General features: G+C 43.7%; 1 protein-coding gene across 1 annotated transcript in view; it reads left to right on the forward strand.

Annotated features, from left to right (window-relative positions):
• LOC119464482 (F-actin-monooxygenase MICAL3-like) overlaps positions 1–22,030 on the forward strand; it is an 81,762-nt gene that overhangs the window by 41,957 nt on the left and 17,775 nt on the right. Inside the window, 5 exon segments of the mRNA XM_049656044.1 lie at positions 393–533; positions 12,238–12,357; positions 12,779–16,498; positions 18,777–18,862; positions 20,344–20,530. Of these exon segments, the coding sequence (XP_049512001.1) occupies positions 393–533; positions 12,238–12,357; positions 12,779–16,498; positions 18,777–18,862; positions 20,344–20,530 (4,254 nt within the window).

The following is a 22,030-nucleotide window of genomic DNA, read 5'->3' on the forward strand; positions in this document are numbered from 1 at the left end:
TGTCAGTGGCTTTTTAACCAGAGTCCGCTGTTACATTGAACTTTCATTAACACGATACATTTTTGATGGCTGTTCATTGTGTGACACAACTGTGGTGTCCGTCATCCACGACATGGGTGGTGGAGACGCCACCATACAACGAGGGGAAGCGTGCCTGAAGGTGGCAGTTGACGACAGGCGAGTAAGAACAGCACACAATCCAAGACCCACGTAGAACTGGGTTCCGTTTATGCCTTGTATGCACGGGCACTTATAGGCAGGGGACCAGGCTCCGCCATCAGCGCTTTGACGTTGCCGCCTTGGGCGTCCCACTCGGCCTCTGAACCCGAAACTGTTCAAAACACTCAATTCCAATGCACCACGACAACACCCTCTTGTTCTGTGCTGTGCAGGGGAAGAAGACTACGACGAAGGCGAAGAGGAAGAAGAGGATGAAGAAGATGAGACGGAAACTGAAACTGGCGATGAAGATGCAACGAGTCACGATGTGGACAGCGACGAGGAGTACAGTCCTCCTGAAGTGCTCTCTGATGGTGAGTCAAGGGGCATCTATTAACAGTTTGTGCCTTAAGGGGTGACAAAGAAAAAAAAAATGGCTACCCGATACGTCATTGTGTTTGTTTTGCTTTCTACCCTTGTACGCAGCAAAAAGAATGTCAAAGGCACACTGCACCGAAATTTCACTTTTGCTAAATTAGCTATAAATGAGTAGTATATGCCATGGAAGCTGCCTTAGCGAAGTTGCAGGGCTGGTAAACGTCTAATCTTAAAGTTACCAGTCTTTAAATAACGCCTTGGTGTACAATGCTAAGGTGGTTAGCGGATATGTGCAGATTCCAGAGCTTGGGGCTTCAAGATCCTCAGTGCGCATCGGGAACCACCTAATCTCTGAGTAATACACTGACTCTCGTACGTGTTTATTGCGTTTATATGCCCATGCGGACACTGAGTCTCGATGTATCAAGTTCTGTGTCTTTCACTGTTAGTGATAATGTTGGCATTTTTTAAATTTCGGTATCAGAAATATTTATCTTTGCAACCTCTTCGTGATGCATCCACTCATATATTGAACGTAACAGTTTGCGTGAATGCTGCTTTATCTACACAATCTTAAACTAGACTTTTTACGCTGTCCAACAAAACTTTGTTGCATTTGGCCTATCAGGTTGGTGGTGAGAGGTATCTTAGAACTTGGTGTGAAACTCAGTGTGAAAGTGAGGGCACGGATTTTTAGCAAGTATTGTGCCATTCAGTAAATATTACATGCACATTCATTCATCTTCATGTTGTTTAGCACATGCCATCTACTTTCAGGAGAGCAATGCGGTTGATTATGGCATTAACCTCCAATTGTCATTTCCACCGCGAATAGTCCTAACCCTGTTGGGCGGTGAATGAGATACAAATGACAAGTGCTTGAAAGGTACTACAATGATAGCAACTTGTGATAGCCTCATTTAAAAAAAATGGATGCCGAGTATTTGGATAACCGGTTGCACAAGCAAGTACACCTGCTGCTACCAAACTATATTACCTGCCACTGTTTGCTTTGAGGGTTAGCACCAAATTATTTTCGAGTTTACTTCTTTACATCCACCACGTTATACAGCATTAGCCTGTTTAAATTAGATTAAACTGAAGCATGTTCTTTGCACCTAGGAATTTTGTTCTAGGAATTTGTTTTTTTAAGCTCACAGATGACTTGGGTTCAGTGGTATAAACTCAGAAGCTGCACCTGCCAGTGAAAGCCTGCAAAAAAAAAAAAATACCTAAAATAGACAATATAAAATCATTTTTTTGTTTTACACAAGGTAAAGCACTGTGATAAAAAGTGGTTGCTTTTCAAAAATGGCACAGGAACTGCTTCGCTTGGCAGGTTATGTAAGTATTTATTACTTGCACATAACGAAGAACTACATTGTAGACGGATAGCTGTGTTTGAAGAAACTGTGGAAGAACTCGGGAGGGAAGATGTCTCAATCCAGCATCACCGTTTCAACAAGGGGACTAGTTTACTTTCGAATGAAAACAAACTTCGTCAGAAAATGAGGGCCGAACTGAGGCTTTCTTCCTTCCTACTTCTGCCATAGTTGCCCTCTGGCTCATTATTTATTTGTGATGATGATGATTCATCGCCATTAATTTATTATTCGTGGCAATGCATGGTTTGAAAGGTTAGACATCGGCCTAACGTTTCAAATTGCAAATCTGTACCAACTCGGCTTTCTGTTGGTCTTAATTGTATAGAGATTCATTATAAATAATTTTGTTTACAACAAAACCTGCAGGGGCCCTATTGCAAAACTTTTTTTTTACATAAGTGCAATCACTCCAGGAGACTACCACTAACTGTATTAACTTGATTCCAATGTGCACTTTTTTTTCCTAGAAAAATTAACTGAGACATGACACGCGCATAAAAATCGAGTACGAAACCAAACCGCTATTAGGTGGTGTCCAGATCTCATCCCACCAATCTCGAATCCCACCTCCCAGTCATGGACCACAACGATGAGTGTCCTTGAGTTCACTATCACTTATAATTCTTATGAGGGCGCAACCAAGGGTTTTGCATTTTGCATTTTTTGAAGTACGAAATTCAGGGAGTGCAAAGCAGTCGAGCGCTTTGCATTTTCTGTGGCACTCTAGGGCATGTAGAATCGAGTAAATGCTGTACGATAGCGATTGGCACGATAATGAGCCAATAGGCACGGCAATGACCAGCTGTGAACGACACTTAGATGAAAGGGAAAAGTTTTGTGAATACGGGCCCAAACTTTCCTACACGCCCGACGTTGAGTGCTACAGCTAAGCATTTTGTCGTTTTTTTTTTTTCTTTCTTTTTCAGTTGTTGCACCTCGTTCGTGTGCAACTCGTTCCTTGTTTAGTGCCATTTGTGTTCACGTGTGTCTTTCTTTCTTTCTTTTCTTCTTCTTCCTCTTCCGTTTCTTGCAGCTTGCATGAACTACCTTTCGGGTGCGCCCATTGCGCCCTGCCCCACACTAGAGCGCAATCCCTCGAGCACCAGCACGGAGCATGCACTGTTTCCTAACTTTTAGCATGCAGAAGCTGTAGACATTGCTTTAGCATGCACATCCTACTTGCTTTCGCTAGCCAACTACCCTTACAGTCATGCTACTGCATGGTAGTGTGGCTAAAAAAAGGGCACACTTTCTTTTGCTTTTCTTTCTAGTGTGTTAGATGGAAAAGCTAAAGCTTTGATTTTAGCATACCACAGCTTGTCTTTACTAGTCACTACTTTGTGGTCATGCTGCTGTAGTGGTAATTTAGCTGAAGCCTCTAAAAGAAGGCACCCTTACTTGACTTTTCTGTGTAGTTTGTTAAGGAAGCTATAGCTTTAATTTTAGCATAGCACACCTTGTTTTTCAATTGCCACTTGCCTCGTGGTGACGCCATTTTGGTGTTAATATTGGCAAAAGCTTTTAGGGAGGGCACCTTGTTTTTTTCTATGATATGTTTGGTTGGAAAAAGCTTTATAAGCTGTCGCATTGAAGTGGTTGCGAAGTTAGCACACTGAAATGTGTCTTTGTGAAAACTAATACAAATTTAAGAGTTGTTTAAACATGTGAACTATGGTTGTAGTAGTTAGCTTTGGAGAAAGAGCAAGCCAGATAGAGTGCTTCTTCTGAACACTCATAAAGTTAACATACTGAAATATGTTTAACACTGATGGCATTTACAGATACAATTAACTTGTGACTTATACTATAACGTCTTGTAAAAGGAGCATGGCTGCTGTGAGAAGATGTTGCTTTATACTAACAGTGACATTCCAGCGAGACAATTTTTGCAGTCACAACTGCTGCCTGCAATTTTCTCACAAAAAAAAAATAAAATGTAAAATGCCAAATATCATGAAATTTGTAAAACAATTGAAGCATCATGTCTACAATTCTGCAGCTAAAATGAATTTCATTAATATGCTGCAGTTGTCCAGAGGTTGTTTTGTCTAGCATAGTGTAAATTCAGGTGCACTCTAATAAACAAAAAACATAAATTGGGGCTTTGTTGCAAAGACTCCTAATATTTTACAGTCAAAGCGTGGCTCAGATTATTATTATTATTATTATTATTATTATTATTATTATTATTATTATTATTATTATTATTATTATTATTATTATTATTATTATTATTATACATCTAGTATATATATATTGACTATTACAAAATAATGATCATTTGCTGTTTTGTATAATGTAGGATGCTTTTGATAGTGCCATTCTTGTTACACTTATGGGTGCTTTAGTAATGGTTAAAGTGCAACACACTATCTTCAGCTAGTTGAAGACCTTGCATTTAATTGCCACTGCCTTAATTTTCACTGCAGCTGTCTTTACTAAACGATGAGATAGGCCCAGAACACTTTTAAATAGATGACAAGCTTGATAGATATAATATTTTTTTAAAATTAATAATGATGTTCTCAGCCACTGCTAGCTAGAAAAAGGTCCGCAGTGCCAAAATCCACGTCCTGGTATCAAAGTACGTGGATTGCAATTGTACGTGCGCCAGTTATATTTCAGGGCTCTCGAATTCCACAATTCTACCTTGCCAACAAGAAATTAATTTTTTGTTTCGTCTGTTTTATTTGAACTTCAGCTGCCATGACATTGCCATAATTGCGCGCACATGAAGAACATCTTTTGGAAAAGGAGGAAAAAAGAAAGATATCTGCAAGTATAGCCCATACAAATAACTGCACGCAACTGTGCTCAAATCTTTACAAATGCCACCATGCACAATCATTGTAGCAACAGAGGGCTCCAGAAGCAGCCTCGTATTGTAATGTTCAGTTACTACCACCTTTGCAGCTCTTCCCCTATTGAAGTGCAGTGTGGCTTCACCACAGTGCACACTGTATTGCTGCGAAGCCGCACTGCAAGGCAAAAATTGTGTACATCTCGTATCCTCCTGCTTCGTAAATGCCAAATTTCTTGAATATTCTGTGCAGATTACTGCCGGAAAAATGAAGTGTTTCTCTTTCAAAAAAAAAATAAAGAATACTGTAAATTGTCTGATCAAATCATCACTTGTCAGCATGCTATTGCTTTCTTGCACAATTGCATGTACCCAAAACTGAATCCTCACACCTTACACTCTTCACTGCTCTCTGTCATCTTTCAGACTACCTTTGCATTGATGGAACAAGCTACTTAAATACTTCGTTGGAGTGGAGAATTTTCTTTCACAGAAACATTTACACTGCCCAAGATGCGTTGCTTGTTTAGCAGTAGAAAACATTCTCATCGAAGAGTGGGTGGGTGGTGGGTGGGGGTGAAAAAGAAGTGCTTGGAAGGATAAATACAAGTCTTTTTGCCACTCCTCATTGTCTAGTTTGGCTTTCTTTTTATGTTTTCGTTTGTGCCGTTTTGTTGTTGACTTGCTGTGGCGAAGTGTGTGTATGTATGTGTGTGTGCTTTACTGCGTTGCTGATGGTACACTAACGTTATAGCTTGTGTGGTCGTGAACTTAACTGTGTCAAGTGTGAGAGCCTAACCTCGTAGTTTGTGTGAAGTAATTAGCCTAACCACGTAGTCCGTGTGAAGTAATGAACCTGTAATTAATAAGCAAGATGCCCAAAAGCACAGTCAAGTCACGTCGAAGACCTTAGCACAGCTGCATTTGCGTGATTGGAGCTCTAGCCTTTGCCATAGCCGCAAGGTCCGTCTTTCAAGGCGAGGGGTAAGAAACCGTTTTTCTGCACTATTTGGTTTGCTGTTGCCATTTTCTTATGCACTGTGGTTTAGCAGTATAAATATTATTGGTATTATTGTTATTAGAAGTGGAAAAGATGAACAAAAACTGGGAAACAAACTAGCAACTGACTCGGAAAGAAGCCCAGATGACATAGGAATTATGAATTACAGGAATAGAAGCAAGAGAGAAAATGAAAACATCAATAAGGTCCACTAGAAGATCTGCCAAAGCAGTGAACAAGCTAAGGTGTGCTGTACCTTAGCAAGTGAGCAAAAGAAACCTAAACCAACGACAGTGAGCAGACTACACATAAAGCATCACACTGCACACAATGCAAACTGACAACTCCGATGTTTTCGTCTTTCTTCCTTAAACGTCATAGTAAGCAGCGACTCTTGCAAAAGTAACAACAGAGCAATATTATCACTGATAAGGCAGTAGTACCAGGTGGTGGTGAAAAACGTCACTGCTCCAATGCAATGGCCATCAAGATTAAGCATGACGGACAGTTGTGCCGTCTAGTTGTACCACCTCATCTCGGAAGCCATGCTGATTGCAAAGCTGAGGAAAATGATGAGCAGAGCATGGTGGTGTCTTTCTATGTGGGTCACAGTAGCACAGTGTTAAGCGCAGTGGGAATGATGGAAAGAGTAGGACCGCAACAGCATACTACCAGGGGCAGCGTTTAATTGCCATTAACTTCACTCACGCAAAGCAAATTCAAAAAGTTTTTTTTTTAAGATGCCTTTCAATACTCTTGCATTCCACGTCCTTTCATAAAAGGTGCCATAGGGCCATTTTAACAGTGAATTTCAGTACCATTTGATTAGCAGTTGGCCAATTTCATGACATGAGCGTGTTAATTAGGCAAACAACATCATTCTCTCAAAATCTGCCACTAAAGTTCCCGTACTCTCATTGTCGTTTTGAAGTAAACACGGCAACTAAATAAGCAACATTTTGTTCGTTTAAGGCCGGCCGGCACTGAATGCATTATTTCTTTATATATGTCAGTTTTCACTTGAGTGTTAAGCAAAAATGAGGCACATACTATATTTGTATAATATGAATATGATATACCTTGACCACCTGCTCACTCAAAAGGTAGCCAGCATTCATTAGTTTTGAAACACCTGCATTTATCATTATTATTTACGTGAATAAGGGCAGAACTTGGGCAGAAATTGGGTTTAAACCCGTTTTTCATAAATTTTGCTCAGGGTGCAAAAATCGGGTATTATTGGGTTTTACTCGAAAATAAAGGACCCTACATATATATAAAAGAGCATAGTAATGAGTAAGGTATCATTCACCAGATTGAAATCAAGCTGCTTGCCTAAATAAGCTCTCAAAAGCAAGCTTACTCATGTCGTACATGTAACTTGTGTATTACTCTGCTGAACAGTAATACTGAATACCTTGGCTGAGGCCTTTGAAAGCATATATGAACGCCAATGTGTAGTTGATCATGGGCCATCAATGTGTGCATAGTTGGCCAAACACACTTTGCAATGAAATACACCTTGAATAGTGGATGTAAGTCTCAAAAGAAAACAGAAGCAATTATGGTGCAGAATGCATGAGAAGCATACGAAAATCAGCATTTTGAAATGTTCAAGTCAAGCAAAAACATGCAAGAAGTCGCATGCATTTCGACGAGTAATAATTTCTCCGATGATGGCATATTTATTGCAGCTGGTACATTCAGCATAGTGGTACGGTCTCTGATTGGCACTCGTAGATCATAAGTATGATTTTGTGAACCGACAACTTTCTTTTCCTTTCATTCGTTCTTTCTATCCTCTCTCTTTTCCTTTTTTTCTTGCCGTACAGTCCGGAATGTTTATTGCAAAGGCCGTTTCTTAAAGGTCTTTCCACATACACACACGGCCTTTGTTCTTGTATATGTACTATATCCTCTCTGCAGTAATGCCTTCACAGCACTCCTGCTTTTTTAAATAAATAAAAAATAAAAGAAATTACTGCATCTATTATCTTATGTAGGAATGTTGAAAGTAATGCCAGACGTGCTTCCAAATGCAGTAATTAAGTTTGTTTGACTAACAGTCTGTGGTGAAGACTCCCATCATTTGTTTGCTGCTTGTAAGAAACAAAAAGTGAATGTGTTAACAAACATCATATTTCAAACATGTTGACCTCTGCACTTGGACCTTAGGCTGTCGTAGACATTACAGAGCCTGTAAGGGAATCGTATGCTGCAAAAATCATGGGGGGGGGGGGACATGTTTTAAACATAGTAAGCTGTGAAGAGTTCATCTGCTTAGCCAGTTTCAGCAACACAGTGTGGGCTTCTCTGCAGAGTCATATCAGCTTGACATCAGCTCTTAGTATGCTATTTAAACATGTAGCCAGCACTCCCTGTTCAGGGTTTCCAGATTCTGTACTCAAAAAAAAAAAAAAAAAGCCACAAGATTTTAAGAAGCCAGCAAGAACTATCCAGTCTAGGGCACAAATCAGAAAATTAGCCAAGAAAGTAGTCAAGCAACGAATGGTAGCCACAGGAATGTACATTTTGCGCTGCACACTGTGCGGATATAAGAGACATGTTCAAATGATGGCTAACTCTTGCACTGTGACATCACAGAACAGATACTAAATACAGAGTGAAGCTAAGATAATGTTAGTGTCGTAATGCAAGACATGGCTGTGTATGCAAAATCCAATTGATGTCTGAATTTTATGGTATTGTTGATACACCTGATTCTGATATTAAGAGTAGCAACAAAAGTAGCCAAGCAGTAAAGAAGCCAAAATCTTCATAGCTAACAACCTCCTAAAGTAACCAGTGTTGCACAAAGTAGCCAAACATGGCAACCCTGTAGGACCTGATAAATAAATCAATCAACCAAAATATTTATAAACACTTAATTAGATCAGATACATTAAAGTGACACTAAAGGAAGATATTTAGTTGAGCTAGACTGAAAGATTAGGCTTCTGTAATAACAAATTTGTCTAGTGAGAAAAGAGCTTTGGTACAGAGCTGTGGCACCTCTCAAGTGATGTCAGCACTTGCTGATTCACAAAAGTGGCATAGAGGGAGGTAAGAGGTGGGTTCGCCTGCATGTTTCTCATCAGAACAACCAAGGACAAGCTCAGCTCGTAGACGGTATTTTTCATTTACAAGCAATGCCATAGACGAGCTGGTTTCGTCTCAGTGGCTTGTCATGCTTCTGGCAGATGGCAGCACACAATTCGTGGGCCAGCGCAAGCAGGAGCGAGTTTGTTCCAGTGGAGGAAGTAGAACATGTTCGCGACTGGGACCTTTGAAAATAATTTGCAATTTATGGTCAGAATTTAGGATAATGGCGTGGCACAGAAAGGTTTAAAGAACCCCGGGTGGTTAGAATTAACCTGGAGCCCGCCACTACGGCATCCCTCATAGCCCCCCCAGTGTTGCAGTGGAACATTAAACCCCGCTAATAAGTGATGTCGCCGCAATTAGAAATGTCTTATTTCATTATTCCATTCACAATTCAGTAGCCTAATTAACCAGTGTTATTTTCGTATTGTCTCATTCTTTATGTATGTTTTCTAAATTGGACATTTCATGTATACTTTTATGTTCGATGCTCCACTTACATTCTGCATTCCCCTGTTGTCTACGGTAAATTTCATTGGATTGTTAACCCACTCCCCTCTGTAATGTTCTATCCTGAGGGTACATATGAACAATATTAATAAATGAACAAAGTTGAATATGGTTCTCCAGGCGTACTGTAGACCTGCCATTGTAACTACCCATAAGGACTGCTGTGTCCAAGCAAAGCGGGAATGCTGAGCACGCCGGACGTTATACACTGGCCAATCAGCAGTAGGTTTGTTCATCCAAGATGCAGCGGGCACATATGCTCCGTCTCCTGTGGGGGTTGAAAAAACACGCTTGCATCGCATTGTGTCTCCAGCCTGAGCTGTGGCACAGAAAAGAAAAAGTTAAATTGGGGGGCTCATTTTTATTTAGTCACAACCATAAAATACCAGCGGACACGAAGCCAAGGAAAGCATAGGGAAATGAATTGTAACAATAATAACATATAAGGGGTAAATTTGCAATAAACTTCATATTCTTAATAAAGCAGAGCTTTGCCGCCAGTGGAAACAAGACCCAAAATATATCCTCGCAACACTCTGTCTACCGATTGAGCTACGGCGATGACTGTCCTCCTTTTTTGACCTCCTGGTTTGCTTGTACAGCGCACAGTCTTCAGTTAGCATAACCTTGTAAGTGATCACCATACGAATCATTTTCTTTAGGGTCCTAACCATCAATTTCTTCTTGACCATCCAAGCATATTTGCTGGTTTTCTGGCGGTGGAATATATTCTTCCTCAACGCTAAAATTAATTTCACATTCACTAATCTCACGCGAGCAAAAAGTATGTACAAATTCCTTCAAGTGTACAACAGAACAAGTTTTGCCCTCATATGCATAAGCTGCATAGTTGAAAAGGTTCCCAATATGTGGCACGACAAACAAAGAAGAAACGTGTGCGTGTTGGGCAGTTCTCTACATTTGACCGAATACAATACTTTCGCCTGTCGGGAGAGGCCCGACACGTAACTGCAGAGGGTTGAATACTTTAAGTATGCTCTAAATCTGGTGTCTGAAATGCCTTCCTTATTGAATGCACCAAAACATGCAGTTCACAAGGAAATAGGAAGATAACCTATGTGACATGCTTTCTGCAGGCTCTTGTTTTGAATGCTGCAAGAGAAAAGCAGGGACATATGATTCTGAAGAATTGCAGGGTTCCTTTGCTAACACGCATGATGGAGAGATGATGATAGTACACACCTTCAGCCATTGTTCTGTGGTTTGCTGACATGGACTACAATGACATCCTTTGGAGTACTGCTGCTTTCTCCCATTACTTTCTTTTCTTCTGTTTCTCTTCTTCTTCTTTTCTCCTTCTTCTCTCTTTCTTTTCTATGCCTCTGGGCACTTGCGAAGGTTGTTGGGCATACAAATGTTCTCGCATGTAATTGCACTACTGTGTTTTCATGCGTAAACATTCTTAGGAGACTCACCCAGGAAATCTGTCCATCAGTCTGTCGGTTTCTCCGTAACGCATAACACGATGCGCTCCACAAAGAAAAGCAGAACAAATTCGAAAGGAAAAGTTCAAAGAAAAAACATTGGCGGTGGTGAGCTTCAAACCTAAGACCTCACACTCTAAAGCTAAGTGTCTTACCCACTAGGCTAAACACCCACGCTTGCCGAAGGCGAATATATCTGAACCATATGAATGTGTTGCACCGCATTGCCTGTGTTGTCACACAACACAGACTTATAAGCAGTCTGAGTTGATAAGGAAGATAAGGAGTTATGAGGGGTTATATGGGTCTGATTGCAGTTGATAATGGTTCTATGCTGATGGATAAGGTGCTAAAGAGTGATAAGGGCTTATAATGGGCGGAGCAATTCTTATGAGGTTGATAAGGACCGATAAGGGTTGGATCGAGTTCGATGAGATTGATAACAACTAATAAGGGTTGATAAGGGTCGGATCATGTCTGATAAGGACAGATAAGGGTCAGAGCAATTCCGAGAAGATTGGTAAGGGGTCGATAAGGGTCGAATCGAGTCTGACAAGGTTGATAACAACCGATAAGCGTTTATACTAGTCAGATCAAGAGCCAAAACAGATTACAAGGCCAATAAAGTATACATTTCATGAACTGTCTACTGCTTTGTTAGTCACAGTAGACAACATATGTCGCATCATATGCATGGAAATGAATAAGTGGCACATTGCTTATTCATGCTTAGACAACTCCAGTGGAGTTCCTACATAATTTTTTTTTCACAAATCCATGTATAAGCAAATGGGCATCCACCCTACAATCGTACTACTGCTGGAAGAGCTCGTATAGAAAACTACTTCTGGTATTCCATACTGCTGGTGGCATTAGTGGAGCTTGATTGTAATATCCCCTTCGTTGGGTGTGAAATGCAAAAGTGCTCGTGTACTTGGATTTAGGTGTGCACATTAGAAAACGCCAGATGGTCAAAATTAATCCGAAGCCCCCACACGACATGCCTCATTATCAGATTGTGGTTTTGGCACGTGAAATCCCAGAATTTAATAATTTTTTATTGTGGTAACAATTACATGGACACCCCAAACAAATTTTTGCCGTCACCGTGAGGTCCTGTATATATTTAGGTCAACCTCGGAATGCTTTCTGGTCTCAATAATTAGACATGATCATCTCGTAGTCAAGAGTTTGTCAAAAATTTGTCTGGTCAATTAACATGATGATAAAGAAATTGTAGTCACTATGACCAAGAAACCCGTACGAACTTCAAAACGTCTGTTTTATTCACCTTGACTTGGTCAGGGACTGCAACTACTAAGGAACCCACACGAACTCTAAAGCATCAGTTTTTTTCACCTTGACTTAGTCAGTGACCACAACTTTTTCATCGTGTGTTGCAACGATTTTTTTAATAATTGCTGTTAGAAACATTATTGCTGCTTTTCTTTACAATAGATGAACATGGAAGGGCAGCGTCAGCCCAGGTCTGCGAGAACGGGAAAGACGATGTGGTCTCAGTACCGGTTCCCATTCTCAACAAGGACAAAGGAGCAGGCGAACAAAAGAGCTCCACTGGTGAGTTGTTTTAAAACAAGTCTGTCACCTAAATCTGTGCTCTCGTTATGTCCTTGTAAGCTGGGATTCAAAGGCGACAGCAATATGTTCGCAAGACCCTTGCAGTAGTTTCCTGCAAGGATACAATTTTTTTCATGACAGTGGGCTGAAATAAAAAAAGAACAAGAATTTACTACTTCTAGAAAGTATAAAACTGTTGTTCTGTTACATGACTGTAAATTAGCACCTTCATGGCTGAAGTGTTTTGTCTAGCAGATTCCGATTTCAGAATTCGTCATGTTCTTTCTAGTAGTTCATAAAATTTACGGAGGTATTTGTTTCACGGAATCCTGTAGACATTTTTTCAGCAATATTTTGGTTCTTGCCAATGTTGTTGCCACTTCCCATTTATAGTGCGTTCTTGTTTGTTTCACTTTGCAAGGATCAGATGATGAGTACATTTCGGATGAAGAAGGCATTACGATGAGTTCCTCTGATGTGTCATCCGAGTCGGAGGAAGAACCACCGCCCCCAAAGCATGAGATTCCTGTGATCATCATTGACACTCCACCAGGTGATCAAGACACTGAACTCGACTGGGGTCCCAAAGAAGTGCGAGCTGCCTTGGGTCAAGTAGATGATGATGCCTCAGAACCTGAAGCAGATGGAATCGTCGACGAAGCTGCGCATTTAGGTGCAGGCAGTGTGCCTGAGGGCATGCTCGGCGAAGAGCAGACGACACCCGTCAGTCCCCGGTCGAGTGAAAACCAGACGTCCAGTGATCAACTCTCTATACAGAAATCTGGCAAGTTGTCGAGGTCAGCCGAAAGCTTGGCAAATGCGAGTGTTTCCTCGGGTTTGTCCTCTTCGTCCAACGTGGACAAGTTCTCGGAGCCCGTTCATGCTGCTGGAGAGGCAGTTCCTGCCATCGTGGAAAACCTGGAGTCGCCGTCTCTTACGGATGTTTCTGATGTAAGTGGTGCGACGGGCACAGCTCCGTCTAGTACCACGACATCTTCAAAAGCAGACCGCTCACCTGAGGAAGGCAAGTTAGGCTACAACCTTCTCCTAGATCGCGCTGGCTCAAGCGGAAGCTCACCGTTGCCAACTCCTGAAAGAGAGGTGGGGGCAGCATTTGAATCGGATGGTGACGTCTCTTCCGAGTCGTCTGCAATCAGATTTGGGAAATTGACTGGTCGTGAAAGTGAAGCCAGCTCCTCAGTTGCCTCGTCATCTCATTACTCAGTGTCCAGCACAGGGGATGGAAAGTCGTCGGGTGCAGACGATTCCAGTTCTGAGGAGCATGGACCTCTTGTTCTGAAGGAACACTCACCAGATGTCGCGACACCGCTCGAAGGAATGAAAGAATGTGTGTCCTTAGGCAACAAGGACATTTCAAGGACTGCTTCTGGAGAACCAGAGTTGTCAGAAGGGGCTCTTCTCCAAGTCTCTACAACTGCCCTGTCTGACCGCCCAGACTCGTCAGAGACGTCGACTACAGACACCTGTGAAGAAGCAACAGTTGTCCACCGCCAGCCACTCCAGGCAGACGATGGAGATGTGTCCCCAACGGGATCTTTACTGGATCACGTGGCTGCTGGCATCCATGTCGCTCAACTCTTGGAAGGCAAGGGAGAACGTGCCGTTGACGCTATGGAGTTGGTACACCCCATTGCCAGTTTTAATGAAGAAAGCTTAGGTGTCCTTCAGTTTGTGCCAACAAAACCGGGAAGTCCGACTGGAACGGATTACGTGCCGACAGTTGAGCAAGAAGCAAGTAATGTAAGTAAAGGAGGTATTCAAAAAATAGCTGACAGAACAAAGCTCGCCCTTGACCTGAACAAAGATGAACCAGCAGCGCCAAAGGGAGAAACGCCAGACATTCTTTCGCCACGAAGTGACGTCACTGACGAGGACACAACATGCTCGGCATCTATCAGTGACCAGGAGGTGTTTCCCACCGACGCCGACAAGCTTGTTACTCTTGAGGACCCTGCAGTGCCGTCTCCTGTCCCACAGCCTGTTCCTAGAGAGTTAATGCACGCCCCAATTGCAAGCATGAGTGATGAAGATGATCTCACAGCATCTGATCTCAGCAGGAGAGGTTTGCAGCATGGCAAATCGGAGCCTTCGGTGTCAAAGAAGACGCTTTTGGAAACTATGAAAGAGGTTCAGGAGGCAATTGGTGCCGCAGCTGCTGCAACTCCCATGGGCCAACAGAGTGATGGGGATGACTTCACAGTATCTGAGTGGGCTCGGGAAGGTGGTGACAAAGAGTCGCTCTCTTTTGTTGAAGACCTCAAGGCGGAGTTCAGTTTCGACGACAAGAATGTCACGCGCAGGCGCAGGAGAAAGAGGGTGTCATCTGGCAACAAAGAAGACACGGAGGAAGCCATAGAGGCTGTGAACATCGATCACCTTAAACCCAGCCAGGAAGCACTGGATGAACGCCTCGGAGGTCACTTGGAGCCTCCTCAACCCAGTAACACTGCCTTAACGATCATCACTAGTGGCCACGATGTTAAGACTAGTCTACAAGTTGACTCAACAGTAGCAGAAGTACCTGGACATCACAAAGGCCACTCTCCCCTCCGAGAACCACCAAGATATCAGGGTTATGGTGGCTCGTTTGTGGAAAAAGTTCGTAGCCGCTCAAGCGAAGGCACTGGCGCTGGCAGCGGTGAGCCTCAGGTACCGTCGGGCGATGTCATCTACCTCAGGTCTCTCAACATCAACTTGCAAAGACTGGACTTCCCCTCGATCCGTTCCTCATCACCCAGCAGCCGTGGCTCCTGTGAAGAGCTGGACTCTGACTGTGGACTTACCGCAGCTGGAGGAACGGGACCGGTGGTCCAGAGTACTCAGCCTCCTGTGGCACGCTCGGCGCCCGTCAAGATCGAGAGACCTGTAAAGAGTGCCGACCCACGGATCCGCGTTAGGCCTAACCAATTTCCAGAGAGCTTTCCCATGTCGTCGACACCACTGCGTCCTTGTGCTGATCCAGTGACAGCCATGCTGATGAGCCGGAGAGAACAGCTGGCCCGCAAGAGTGTGCATGAAGACATACAGAATTTGCCTTACTTTGACAGTCTTAGTCTGGCCGGTGACTTTGATGAGTTCAAGACACCACCCGAGGCCAACACGCCAACCGAGACTTTCGGTACACCTCCCACCTCGCGTCCCTGTTACCTTTCAGCACTGCATGCTGCCACCGATCCCGAAAGGGAACGAGCGAGGCGCGAAGCCCGTGAACGTGCTAGGCTAAAAAGTGATGAGGAGCTAGGTCTGAGCCCGTGCAGCTACCGGAAGAAATATGCACGCACACCAGCCTTTGACGAGATTACACTTACCGACCTCCTGGACCAAGAAGACGAGACTTTTAATGCGCTAGACGACAGGTCCTCGCTGCGAAGTTTCAGCACAGCTCAGCACAGACTGGCTCAGTTCGAAGATGATGACGAGTTTGGAGGAGGCCTGGACGACAATGGCAACGACTCCGCCACACCAGTTGCGTCGCCAGCAAGGTCCACGGACGACCTCGACGGGATCGACGACATTGTTGTAGGCGGTATAACACTCATGGACCCATACCAAATCCGGGCAGATGTCTGGAAGCCCAAGCCACCGAAGCCCAAGCGACGCCTCTTTGCCAGAAACGAGGACGACGACCGCAAGACTACACCATCTCCAGCTGCATCGACAACTAGGAGAAACCTTCTGTCCTTCTTGGGCTTTAACCGGAGCAGCAGTGGAGGCGACAGCTCAGCTGCAACGACCAAGGAGAAGAAGGAGAGCTACAACCGTGAGAAGGCGGCCAAGGATGTTGCCGAGAACGAGAGGACTAAGAGCTTTTCGAGGCTGCGGTTGTCCAAGACGCCACGGCAGGAGAAGTCCTCGTCACCGAAGAAGGTGCCAGCGGCTAAATCAGACAGTGCACCCTGCTCGACGGAAAGAGTCAACGCGTCTCCCGAGCTTGTGGCACCCAAAGCTGCCGCCGTTGTCTCATCGGTCTCTAGGCAGCACTCGCATCAACCTCGTCCTGTCGTGCGGGAGGAGATGAAGAAGCACATCAGCCTGGACAACCTCAAGTCGCAGCCAATGCAGCTGCCGGCCAAGAGCAGGAGTATCGAGTTTGGCATCATGACTGCACCAAGAGCAACTGGTGAGTTTTTTTTTTTTCTTTTACCAGCTTTGATCGTAGTTTACATGATGCGTCAATATAAATTTAATGTGCATGCTGAGCTTTCTTTTAGTTGACGCCACTGACACTTGGTGAAAGAAACAAAAACAGCTGCCACTTAACCAAAGCGTGAAAGTTTCTGAGACTTGCCATTTATGTACGTTGGCCATGTGCCTGCTGCGTAAGTCCACTAGTTACACCAGCACTTTGTATACAGTGCACGCTGCTGGCTGAATGAGGATGATGATTGTGGCATCCAGTAGTGGGTTGGTAACGTGACAAACAGGGCATAACAAGGACACAAGGGGCAAGAATACTGCACGATTTTTTTACGGTACTGCTGGAGCTTTCATACATCTTTATGCCTTCAACATACAATTCAGCGGCATTTCATTCATTCATTTATTCATTGGGTTTAACATCCAAAAACAACAGTGCAGCTATGCAAGATGCTGAGTGGAGAGCTCTATGTGGCTAATTGAGCATTTCCAATGTGCAAATTGTTTATATTAAGCATGTAATAAGAGACAAGGCAAACATTTATTTTTCAGAGTTTCCCACGAATTAACAGATATATTTTTCCACTCACAGTGGAGCGAACCCATAAAACAAATTTCTTACATATATGTTGGGAGACTAATGCTGATAACATTAATTCACAATGTATGGACGTCTGCAAAGATATCCATTCTAAAGTTGTCAGTCTTGTTCACATTCCACAATTATGTAAATTTCCTGTTGCACCTGTGTTTAAAAACCAGAGGTATTATTAAAATCATCCCATAGCTACTGGTGCATAATAGCTATGCTCATTTCTCTCGGATCTTGTAGGCCCAATTAAAAGATTGACAGGCAGTGTATAACCCACTGGCCACACCTAAACATTTCTTGTCAGTCTTAAATTTAAAAAAAAATTGAGAAGAAGAATTCCTCACCCAGCCCAGCATCTCTGTTAACCGATTAATACTCACTTGTACTTGATACGTACTCGTACCTAACACTTGCTTGTGTCAGGATCCCATGCCTGCGTTTGGATAAATTATCCACCACGGTTGTTGAGAAGCTGTGGCATTGTGCTACCGAGCACAAGGTCATGGGCTTAGTTCACGGCCACAGTGGCTACATTCTTATTAGGACACACTGGAAAAACATTTGTGTACTAAGCTTCTTGTGTGTGCACGTCGAAGAACCTCATATAATCTAAATTATTTCGATACCCTTCATTACGGTGTCCCACATAGCTCACTCGGTAGCTTTGGGACATTAAACCCCAATTTAATGCACTAAGCCCTCGTTAATAAGTACCAACTTAACGAGTAATTCTGGTTTGAATATACTCACGGTGAATCCCCTGCTCCGTCGCCACTGAACCTAATGTATTGGCTGACCACTTCAGCCGTAGTCACTTCACACATGCCAAACGGTTAGTGCATAATATTTACTTCATTTTTCAGTGCGTACAAGCGTGGAAATCGGCAAAATGTAGTGCACGCAGACCATAGATAGCGAAATTGCAACACACGGACCTTTCCCGGGCTGCAGTCGCCGCCGATAGTAACGTCAAAACATTTTAGCCACAAAGTGTTTACTGCTCCCATAGCCTCTAGCGCTTCCATATCATCATCATGGATGAATACATGGATGATGGCCCTTCCGTATCCGACACAGATAGTGGGTTGACCATCATGACCATCACAGAAAAGTGGGGCCTGATAGAGAAACTGGCTCTTGGCCTTGGTTAGTTTGAGGATGCCATCGTCGCTGCAAGGGTGCCACAGCGGCAAGTGAGAATCAAATTTTTTGCTGCATTCTCGCAAATAAAACTTGTCTGCATGTGTGTTTCAGTGAGAATTAACATCTTTTTTTGGCCGGTAAGTCTATAGCTGCTCATCTGCCATTGTCAGTTAATTATTACGTCGCTTAGTGCGTACCTGATCCATGTTCCGCGCCAACTATGTATAACGAGGTTTTACTGTATAAGTGACACGTATTGTGACATGTATTGCCAGCACCTTTTTCTTGTTGTCAGGTTGTTGCTAATTCAGCATAAGTAGTGGCAGCAAAATGTGATTGTTAGCTTGTTAATTACCGCATTTGACTACATCTGGCGATGTTGTGAATCATGTAACCGTAGCTTGTTTAATTTGAACGATCAGATGTCCCATTACTATTTGCGCCATTGCGTATTAGCTGTGTATTCTTGCCCGAGCCTAATCCGGTAATGTCCACTTTTCTTGTTTGTTTATTTCTGTACTTGAAGGCGAAGAAGACGGTTTTGCAGACTCTGATGACCGAGACCTTGATGGAAGTGCCGAGACTGGTGGGCCCGGTGACAAGAAAGCCAAGGTAGGATCCGATGATAGACCAAATTGTGCTCTATGTTACTACAGCAGTAAAAAATTTATGATGCAACTATTCTTTTAGCATCTGTGAAGCAGGCATACAGGATACCTTCCGTCATTTTGTTTTGCACGAAAAACTGGGCAGAAAGTCGAGGCACACCACCTTGCGCAACAAGCACTGACCCCCAACTAACACTACTGGAAGAATTAAATTTATGTGCATCTGCGGAGAACGTAGCAAAGAAAAAAATTTAAGCATATGCAAGAAACAGTCCATCCCTTGCCGATGGGACATTTTTCAAGCAACGTTACCTCTTTTTGCGATAACGATACTGCAGGTTTGCTGCTCACTGTTTATTGGCAGGAAACATTTCCACTACATTGAAAACAGTTCCGCAGAAACACTTCCACCAAACAATTCCACGTAGGTACTGGTCTCGATTGTGGCTTAAGATACCACAATTCTCAAAGTACTCGCCAATGTTGGTGCCTTATTGTTCTAGTTGATTACTGGGTCGTGTACCATCGCGCTGTCAGACAAAATTTCTAAGCACCTGTTCTCTTTCAACTCGATGACACGCTGAAAAAATATGTGTAAAGGTTTTAACAGATTCCTGCCACTCTATTTGGCACTTTCCATCATTGAGATGGAAAATGTGAGTTTCTTTAATCCAGGCTGAGGTCACCGTGGGCCCGCAAAGATGCCTTGTAGCAGGATGATAACATGCACATTTTCCACAAGGCAGGAAAAGATGCCAACCGGGGTAAAGGGAAAGAGTGTCCATGTTGGCAGTGAAGCTTGCTTCCTGGCAGCATGGCAACGCGACATTTCAGTTTCCCCTGCGTCCTCTAATAATGAAATAATTTGAAAAATGATTGCAGTAGGGATGCCTCCTGGGCGACATTTTACAACTTCCAGTGTACAACCAAATTTCCTGTATGGCTTGGAGGAACTGGTGTTCCCGTAAGGCATTAGTGTGTTGTATGCAGGGTTAATGGGGATGCAAATGTATTTTTGTGTGGCTGTGTGGTTGGGCATTGTATGATGAAATGTGCTTAATATTAGACGGAGATAGTTGTCATATAGATGTCGCATGCTCTGATCTAGGAAGAAGGTCATTGGTTCAACGTATGCATGTAACCTATGGTAATTTTTTTATTTTTATGCAATTTTATCTGAAGACATGCTGTCTGATTGAATTCGTAATCGCTTCATAATTATTGTTCATTAGTCTAAGCTACCTTGTGCAGAGCAGTGCATTCTCTTTTGTTGCACAACTTTTCTGCCTGCCCTGTCCCTCATATAAGAATTAATTGATAATTCTGTGGGCTGGTCCACTGTATGGACGTATATTGTAAAAAGAAATTCCAGATGGATTACAACCACAATCATTCAATTATGTCACTCTTCCCCTGCATGTGGCAAAGGCGTTGAGCCCTCTCGCAGCAGTTCATTGCCCTTCACATGTCCTTTGTCGGATGCAGGCAATCGATCCCCGCAAGCTTGAGCGCCTGACTCTGCGGGTTCAGCGTCAGCAGGAGCGGAAGCGACAGCGGACAGCCCAGGAGCTTCAGCGGCGACTCGAGGAGATCGAAGTGAGCCTGCGCTCTCTGGAGCATCGGGGAGTCCTCGTAGAGCGGGCGCTACGTGGCGAGGAGGACGAGGATGAAGGTGACTATATTTTAACATTCAAGGACTTAGCCTGGAAAGGATTCAAGTATTTCCCCTTTAGCCTTGAAAAAAGAAAAGTACATGTTAATACCATAGTTAGAAATGCAGGGCATGCCCTTAGTTTCTTGCAACAATGTTTAAACATGTAAAAAAAAGTGTCATATAACAGGCATGTTTTACCGGTTATGAGTATGCCTGCCCTGTATGGAACCTGTTTCATGGTGTACATAGCGAAAATTCAGTCTATCGCGGCAACGTTTGTCTTAGGAAGATATTAGTGCTTTCTAAGTGTAGCAGCAATGAAAAAAGAACTTGGCTGGATCTCTTTGTCTGAATGGTGAAGCACGTTGTATCCCACTCTTTTATTCACTTTTTCATAATCAAATGAGTACCTGCTCAACATACTACCGTATAAACGCGTGTAAGGGCCGCACTTTTTTTTAAAGATACGAGGGCCAATTTTCAGGGTGCGGCCCATTCACGCGATGTGTAAAAAAATTTCTTTTTGAGTAAAAACAACATAACGCTCAATCGTCCTTACTCGCCGATTCATCAGTCTCCGAGCTGGTGCTTTGTCGTGGCGCACACTCATCAGACCACAAGAAGTCATCTTCGGTGCCGTCCAAGCTGTTGGAGATGCCAGTCACTTTGAAACTTCGGCATACGATGTCCATCGATACCGAGCTCCACGCGGACAGAATCCATCCAAGCACAGTCGCAAGCAATGCCCTCTTGAGCCGTCTGGTCGGCGTCTGCTTGTGGCCGCCGCTTGCCATCCTTTCCGTGTATTGCCTGCGGAATCCATCCTTAAAAGGCCGATTCACGCTGACATCCAGTGGTTGCAGCATGCCTGTGAAACCGCCCGGAATCACAGCCATGTCTGTGCCGACACGGCGCATCTGTTCCTTGACCTTATCCGTCAAGTGACCGCAGAAGCCATCCAAGACTAAAAGCGACCGTTTGGCCAACAAGGCGCCTGGGCGGTTCGGCCAAACAGTTTTTACCCAGTCAAGCATGAGGTCATCGTTCGTCCAGCCCTTTTCTTGGACGTGAACTACGATTCCCTTGGGGAAAACTTCATCGGGAATTATTTTCCTTTTCAGTACAACGTAGGGGGGCAGCTTCCGTCCGTCCGCAGTAATGCAAAGCATCACTGTGCAGCGTTGGCACTCAGCGCCAGTTGTCCGCACAGCAACGGTCTTCTTACCTTTAACTTCGACTGTACAGTTTTTGGGACAGTAAAAGCACACAGGGGTGTGTTCAGCGTTCGCTATTTGAGACAGTCCATAGTTGTGTTCATGGCGGAGGCCGATAACATACTTCTGAAAGCTAAGCACCTTGTCGGTGTAGTCGTCCGGAAGCTGCTGGCACAGCGTGGTCCTTCGCCGCAAGGGGAAGCCATTCCTGTTAAAAAATCTTCGCACCCAGCCGGCACTAGCATTGAAATCCTTGCGTGGTATGCTTTTCGCACGCGCCATAGCTTGAGCCTTCATGTGCAGC

This window comes from Dermacentor silvarum, chromosome 9, assembly GCF_013339745.2.
Source record: "Dermacentor silvarum isolate Dsil-2018 chromosome 9, BIME_Dsil_1.4, whole genome shotgun sequence".
Lineage (NCBI taxonomy): Eukaryota > Metazoa > Arthropoda > Arachnida > Ixodida > Ixodidae > Dermacentor > Dermacentor silvarum.